We start from the raw sequence: 9134 nt of genomic DNA, 5'->3' as shown, positions 1-9134 counted from the left end.
ATATATATATATATATATATATATATATATATATATATAAACAAACATACACGTATATACACACAATGGGCTTCTTTCATTTTCTATCTACCAAATCCACTCATATGGCTTTACTCGGCCTGAAGCTATAAGAGAAGACACTCACCCAATGTGCCACACAATGGGACTGAACTTGGAACCATGTGGTTCGGAGGAAAGTTTACACACCCATGAATACGTGTGTATATCTGTGTATGTTTTATATACGTATATGTAATTCATCTGGAGCCTATAATACCTTATTCTTTCAAATGTATTTCTGTTATAATCACGTGTGGCTGCTGCAGTGGTCTCGTGTGCCAATCTAAACCGTTTCATATTCTTTTTCCAGATTTTGCGGCTTATATCTGCAACAATGGATAGAGATGAATCAACATCTGCTTTGCGACCAGAGAATATTTTCAAAAATAGATGTAAAAATATTACACCAGGTATGTAGAAAATAGTCCTTTTAATGATATTCATTCGCATAGATGATGATGAATAATTAATTCACTGTAACAATATATATTTAGACTTACTCGAAATAAATATTTGTAACTGCAACCGAGAGATATGTTGAGTGAATATACATGGTTCTATGGATATTGAAGTTGGATCAATACAAGGAAAAGGGTCAAACATATAATTTGGATGGGGGAACATTATCATCAGTGTGGTAACAATAACTTCAAAATTTGATAGAGGAAGACTGAATATTATTCATTAAATTAATCATATGTTTTATATGTTACATTATTTAAAATATCTTCTTCTGAAAATTATCTAAAAGGTTTATCTAAAAGATGCAATAGTTTAAGAAGAAAATATGAGGAAAAAGTACCATTCAGATTTGAAAGCTAATTTCAAAGGTAACATATATCGACACCATTTTTGAAATGTGAAACAGAATGAGGCTATTGATTATACTTTGGTATCATGAGATAGATTAATGTTAAATTAAGCAAAGAAAAAATGTCATAAACCGAGACTTGGGATTATAAAACACTTCGTGAAAAAATACATTTGTGGCTGTAAATGCGTTTTTGTGTATCCCGTTCATAAGAATATTGACAACGAGTAACTCTTAGAAATGAAACCTATAATTGTTATAGAAATGCTCGCAAGTCTTATAAGTGACGATACCTCAACTTCAATTCCCACCCTCCATACAGTGTAAAGAGAGGGATTACTCAGTGCCTAAAACATCGTGCAAAGAATATAAGTAACGATCGTGCAAAGAATATAAGTAACGATCGTGATACACACCACGAAGAAATGATCAAGCTCAGTAACAATCTATTAAGCAACAACTACCTCAAAAGTAAGTATACTATCCACTTCAATTATGAAAAAGAGAGAGGATGAAGCCAATAAACTGTCCACAGTCCGTTTACCCTATGTGAGAGGCCTCTCCGAAAAGATACAAAAGATATGCGGCCCTTATGACACCAGGACAGTATTCAAGAGTAATACAACACTTCGCAAATATCTCCTTCGAGTAAAACCACCAATAGATGAGAATATGACCAAAAAATGCGTGTACTCCATCCCATGCAGCTGTGCCGCCCTTTCAAAATAAGGGTGGACGAACATCGCAAAGCTGTGACACGAGGAGATATTGATAAATCGGGTATAGCTGATCAAATATGGAAAAATGGAGACCATCTCCCCCTGTGGGATAAAGTTAAAATAATAGACAGAGAACACCACTGGAAAATACGAAAACTAAAAGAAGCAGCACATATGCTAGGACACAACAACCTCCTAAGCAGACCGAGTGCAGATATGAGCAGCATATGGGAACCGGTATTAAGGAAGGATAGGAGAATATTAGATTTATAAGCCCTAAAATTCGCTCCATAATTGCCCACGGGCATATGGCGTAGTGGTTACGAGCGCGGTCTACTAACCTCAAGATTCCGAGTTCGATAATAATAAAATTAATAACAACATCGAAAAATACCTTAGGAATGAGAACCCATGTTCGAAATTTCCCCAAGACACCTGAAGAAGACTGGAGGGTATATCATCCGAAACGTTGTGTTAGCAACAAACAAGAAATAATGTAAATAATGTACATAATTCCTCATTTCTTAAATATGGAACTGAGAAGAAACTAGGTCATTAGATGGGCCTGAGGAGAGATGGTGCGATATCAACTAACTCCGAGGAATATATACAACTGTAGCTATAGATGCAGTATAACTGCCAGCCAGATTGGAAAATAGGCAAGATATGAAAACATATAATTCTAGGGGAGACAACTATCCTGTGTTATACCAAATTGAAAAGAAACCGTTAAATTGGTTGTAGAAAACTAAAGGATGTGAGAGATTTGAAAACCTTATAGCAATGTCATTTCTTCAGTAAAACTAAACAGCACTCAGACTGAATGGGAAAGAAAATCTGATGTGGAAGCTTCTAACCCTGGGATATATTGTAATAAATTTTATACTTTTTTTTTTATTCTGGCTTATTAGAAATAAACCTGCAGCAGTGACGAATGCAATCTTACCTAAGATCAAATATTATTCTGATTAAGATAATTACTGTTGTTATGTAACATGCTGGTCACTACTACCTTGTTGATTTTCTAGGAGAAACTCATTAACACTATGCAAAACACTCATTTACAATGGACTATAACTATTTTCATTTTACTACTATTGATTTCAGTTGATGATATCCTTATTTTAAAGCTATGTTGTTATTTCTAATTAATTATTGATTATTTTCGATTCAAACAAATTTTCTAATATGCTACATATCCTAAGGTCACATTTTTCTAATATAGTATTTACGTAAAATACAATATTATTTCATTCTCTTTACATTTCTGATATTGATATTTGCGTTAAAATTTATTATTCATTTCAAAATATTTATAAACTATTTCATAATCCAGTAACTTAAAAGTGTAGTAATTTATTATAATAAATTATAATAAACGAGATTATTTATTATATATAATATATGATGATATAATATTAAACTGTATTATATAGACGCAACCAGAGCAAAGTATTATATTATTAGTTCAAATATACTACATTACTGTATTACAGTCATGGCTAACTTATTGATTCAAGTATACTATATTATACAACAGTATCTGGAGCGCAATGTTATATTCATAAGTATAGAAAATGTTTACTTCTACAGCATCTTAATTAAGAAATTCGTATTTCAAAATATACCGCCGAAATCTAATTTATGAATGCAGAATACGTTAACGATAATTTTATCCTCGACTGTTTTGCAATTCTTTTAAAATTGTGTATGGCAATGATAAACAATTGTAAATTCAACCGAGAATAATTTGTAAATGATTATCAGAATGTTTTAGTAATTCTATTCTAGGATGGAGAATATAATTAGTTACTTCCCTGTGACATCATTGAAATAGTTTCTTAGTTCTCGCCTTTTCTAAGCTTTGGAATAACCATTTAATTTCATTTCTAAAACTCCCAGAAACCACACCAAATTATTGCCTCCTTTGCATTCTGCTGCCAGTTATGTGTTCTAGCTACTTATGTAACAGAAACTACTGGTGACGTGAAGTATTAGCAACACCATAACTTTCGTACCGCTACGTTTTTGTTTAGTATCAATATTAATTCCGATTAAACAATTATTCTGAAAAACAAATAACACACACACACACATACATCTGCGTATGTAATATACATATGTATACGTATATGTGAATATGCATGTGTATGTCTATCTATTTGTGTATATATATATTTGTGTGTGTGTGTGTGTGTGTGTGTGTGTGTATGTATGTATGTATATACGTATGCATGTGCGTACGTATAGGGACATGCGTATATGTATGTATGTACATATAATGTATGTAGGTATGAATATATATATATATATATAGATATATATATACACACACATATATATATACACAAACATTTATATAGAAATATATGTATACACACACATATGCATGTGTACATGCATACATCTTTTGTAATTATTCATTGCAGTCTGAATAGCTGGGTTACAATTCATGGGGAACCTTAATAATTGTTTGAATATTGTTATCCCTTAATTTGTCAGCTACTTACACGATTTCTCATCTCTTAGCCACCGTTTAAATAATATTTTTTATACTCGCGCCATTGTTTGCTATTTATAATTCTATACACTCAGATACTAAAGTGTAATATTATAAGTTTACATCTCTATTGATTCCGCTCTATTGTTTGCTCGGTCTCTTGACGTACGTTGTTCCATTCCTTCATTCAGAGACATGGAAAATAAGTGACATTCAGCATTGTCATTTCTTAGCATTCCAAAGAATAAAAAAAAAAAAAGAATTGATTTCCCCAAACCAGTTCTCACTTCGAAATTGTTGCTAAGGTTATCATAATGGAAATTGAATTTGATTTAGATGTATGTAGGACTTTTGGTCTACATAGCAATGTCTTCATTTGAAATTTATGAAAACACATTGTTGTGAAAACCTCATGATATTTGTCACGAAGCATATTATATTAGGCGTTTGAATTAAATTTATTCTACACCAAATGTATATAAGATCGATCCAATTACAGCATATATCCAAGCGAGGATTATTCATGACACTTATCTAAAACTTGTAGGTTCCAAATCCAATAATACATCTCTATAAAGATTACAATAAAGAAACGACTGTGCTCAAAAGTAATCTACGTCTATCATAGAAAGTAAGTCATTTAGAAAAGTGTCAAGGGGATCATAAAAGAAATAGCGTTCGAATTTTTGTAGTATAAAGCAACGACTTATGTTACAAGAAAATACCAGATGTTAAAAACAGCAAAATTCCACTTTTAATATGAACCTAAAAGTTTCGAATGAATATCGAATATTTTCAAACCAGTTTATAACCGGTTTTTCATATATTTTATTTATATATACACACACCCCCGTGTGTGTGTGTATATATGACTATATGTGTGTGAGTGGGTGTCTTTGTGAGCGTATGCCATTGTATATATATATATATATATATGAGAGAGAGAGAGAGAGATAGAGAGAGAGAGATAGAGAGAGAGAGAGAGAGAGAGAGAGAGAGAGAGAGTTTGTGTGTATATATGCATACACACATGTGTGTTTATTAAGACTAATGGTTGTCTAGGTAGAAAAACTCTAAATATGATATATCATTTCTTGTAAGGCAGCCATGATAGTGCATACCCCCAAAAGGTTAAGACCTTCACTGCAAAACGAATACTTGTTTTCATCTTTACTTCCCGTCTTTTATCTCTCGAGACTCTACGTTGCGAGATATAAAGAGACATGAACACAAATTACACAGGTTATATACTGTAAACGCGCGCACGCTCACGCAAACACAGAGAGAGAGAGGTGTAACCACGCACAGGTTACTGGTGAACACTAAACTTGAGTAGATCATTAGTCCTATTTCCTCCACAGTGGTCTTGAAGCCAGACCGAAGTGGTGGCAAAGTGATTTTCTAAACCGCACACTGATCTCTGCACCTGTCCATGCGTTCATATCCATGGAAATAACATAAGTATGTATGTTTGTATGCATAATATGTTTTTTCATACGATTTGTGTGAGTGTATCGATAAATATGTATATGTTTTGTTTATTTTTCTATGTACAAACATGTGTATGTATCTGTGTGTATGTGCGCTGACGTATGTAACTCTCGAATATCTATTTGAAGTAGTTTGTTTTATTTCTATCGTCCACAATATTTTCTTGCTGTATGTAGCTTACAATTGTTACTTTAGCCTGCCAACCTCTTCACTGTGGTACATCTGACGCCTTTCCTTGTCAAAACGCTCACTTGTTGCATTGACTCGAGCCTACTTCTAATAATTTTGGCACAATTCAACTTTTGTGAGAAATGAAGCATTTTGAAGGAACAAACTTTTTGACTGAGGCTCCAAATTGATTTAAATTCGAATATACATCGGTGCCTCACTGTCTGTTGTTAATAAAAGACCAAGGTTTACATTTTTTCCTCTCTATGCGATCATTCCATACACTATATATATTTATTCTCTTTCTCCCACCACACTCACTCATACACACATATACATACATTCATATATATATATATATATATATATATATATACATATATAATAGATAAGTCATAACTAACAAGTATACAGAAACATAAGCACACACAAAGCAACAGACATACATGTGTAAGTCTTCAAATATAAGTATGTCATAAAATATATATGTGCGTAGAGACTGGACCGATTTCAAAAGCAACTTGATTTTAAATATTTCCAATAGAATCTACTATATTTTAATTAAATTTCTTTACGTATGTCAGTCTTAATTTTGCATGACACTTGTCAGTTAATGGACAAAAATTTCGAGAAATGAAGTTTTCTGCTTCTTGTAGAGTCTCTCATTTTTGTGCAGATGTGATATATTTTATAAATTACATTAAAGAACAGAAATTTATAGACTAATAGAATTGAGGGCTTGTAACATTCATGCCTTTTCAAAATTCGCATAATTAGGTAAACAATTTCGAAACATACAATTTCGAACCTACAAACCATACGTCATCGTTGTATGATGTTTACTTTAATAGATCACACAGAAGTTAAATTAAGTTCTAAGTAATTGATGTGGTGGAGGAAAGGAGAATTCTATTTTATTTTGCTTTCAGTATTGAAACTGATGCCAACGTGTCAGAATTTTATTGTCTTCTGTCAGCAGTGAAAGTAGTCTGTCCTACAACACATGGTTTATAAAGATTGTTTCGCAATCTACGGAATACCAAATACTTTACCGCTGGTTGTATGGTTTATCATGAAAATATATTTAGCAACAGTTGTATTATGAAAAGGGAAATGGCATATAATTAACGGACATTACTATCCGTTTAATGACAGTTGTTGATTGAGAGACTTATTGTTGTTGTTGGCACACCGTCGCTTACGACGTCGAGGGTTCCAGTTGATCCGATCAACTGGAACAGCCTGCTCGTGAAATTAACGTGCAAGTGGCTGAGCACTCTGCAGACACGTGTACCCTTAACGTAGTTCTCGGGGATATTCAACGTGACACAGTGTGATAAGCTGGCCCTTTGAAATACAGGCACAACAGAAACAGATAGTAAGAGTGAGAGACATTTGTGGTGAAAGAGTACAGCAGGGTTCGCCACCATCCCCTGCCGGAGCCTCGTGGTGCTTTAGATGTTTTCGCTCAATAAACACTCACAACGCCCGGTCTGTGAATCGAAACCGCGATCCTATGACAGCGAGTCCGCTGCCCAAACCTCTGGGCCATCGCGCCTTCACTGAGAGACTTACAAGACTTGTATTAAAACCAAACTTTATAAAATTAAAAGTTTAAGCATATTTCTCTAATGAACAACAATCTGATTTTATTTACTGCTGGCGATGATTATTTTGAAAATGCTCAGGTTTCATTTTTCTTTCGCCCCTCATAGGAAGGAGTACAAGGCACATAACTACTTGGGACATACGATTCTATACTGACACGTGTGTGTGTCGTTGAGTAAATACGAGAAATATGTTTAGGTATCGATGCAACTTTGTGGGCGACTAGATTTGTCTTACTAGAGAACATATCACGCACACACACACATACACACATACACACACACATATACACACATACGCACACACACGCTCAAACACACACACACACACACGTACAAACACACACACATAGGCACACAAAACATTTGTTCTCTAAAGTTATAAAGAAAACAACGAGACATACAAGCTATATAATGGCTGTAAAAGTGTATAAATATTTAAACAAACATTAGGTTAGCTTAAACATGTTTGTGACATATTTTAACTCCTGAACGCAGCTTCACTACAGTTTACAATGGAGAAAAATTCTCGCTTAGGGAAAAGGTGTAAAACTCTCTTAGCCACTCAGTGATGCACTCTCTCAGGCTCAGGTATAACTTTTGTGTTAGTCAGTTGGTGTGTTAGTTTAACTATTATTGATTACAAATATCAATAAGTAACTGATGGTCTTAAGTGCCTTTTGTTAGTAAATAGATAAATTGTTTTTATTTCAAATTATATAAAATATAAAAGTGGAATGTAAATGTTATATGATTATTTAACGACAGTGAATTCTGAGTCATTTAAAAGACTAAAAGATCCGGAATCCTATGATAATCCAGATCTCTATGATGATCAGTTTGGAACCTACCCGCGAGATACTTGCACCTTATCCTTCTGCAGTCGATAAATAAAGTACAATCTAATTAATGGAGTCGTCTTTTTCTATATCCCTCTCTCTCTATATATATATATAATTTCCCTTTTCTCCTTATCTCTCGCTTCTCTCTCGCTTCTCTCTCGCTTCTCTCTCGCTTCTCTCTCTAAATTGGCGATATTACACAGCGACAAGAGACATGAAATATCCCTTAAAGTGTCCCTTTCTCCATAAATGGGAAATGCTTGAGTGGTATTCTTACAATCTCTTCTCATAGCAAAAATGAAAAGTAAAAAAAAAAAAAGACTCCGATAATCTATAAATAGCTGGAATTCGTCTGTTGGTCTGTGGATAAACAGTCGTGCAGCATAGCTCGGAATGGAAATATAAATACAGAAATAATTATATTAGGCGTTTATTATTATATTTTATATACATACATACATACATACATAAATATATATATTATTTTATTTAAAAGAATTCCAACTCTGTCTGTTTTTTATGTTTTATTTATACTCTTGTAAAATTAATGTGGGATATAGAATATGGAATATATAATATAAAAATGGATGGTACAATGAAAGGAAGTATTGAATGTCTTATTGAATATATGGAATATGTCTTATTGTTACAGTCTGTCATACCGGCCATGATGAAATACCACAAGGTATAGAAAATACGTATTCACCTTCATATATTTAATCCTTTATATTGAACACTCAATATTTCATATATTCAATAAGACATATTCCATATATTCAATAAGACATTCAATACTTCATTTCATTGTACCATCCATTTTTATATTTTATATTATATATTATATATTCCATATTCTATATCCCACATTAATTTTACAAGAGTATAAATAAAACATAAAAAACAGACGGAGTTGGAATTCTTTTAAATAAAATAATA

The 9134-nt window shown here is 32.9% G+C and overlaps 1 protein-coding gene across 6 annotated transcripts in view; it reads left to right on the top strand.

Annotated features, from left to right (window-relative positions):
- LOC106878895 (receptor-type tyrosine-protein phosphatase T) overlaps positions 1–9134 on the top strand; it is a 596380-nt gene that overhangs the window by 532246 nt on the left and 55000 nt on the right. For all 6 annotated transcript variants that reach the window (XM_014928243.2, XM_014928245.2, XM_014928244.2 and 3 more), the window contains one exon: positions 371–470. In XM_014928243.2, coding sequence (XP_014783729.1) covers positions 371–470 — 100 coding nt within the window. The remainder of the gene's footprint in view (positions 1–370; positions 471–9134) is intronic.

This window comes from Octopus bimaculoides, chromosome 8 (assembly GCF_001194135.2).
Source record: "Octopus bimaculoides isolate UCB-OBI-ISO-001 chromosome 8, ASM119413v2, whole genome shotgun sequence".
Classification (NCBI taxonomy): Eukaryota; Metazoa; Mollusca; class Cephalopoda; order Octopoda; family Octopodidae; genus Octopus; species Octopus bimaculoides.
Note: the sequence above shows the minus strand (reverse complement) of the source record. Positions and strands in the feature narration are given on the sequence as shown.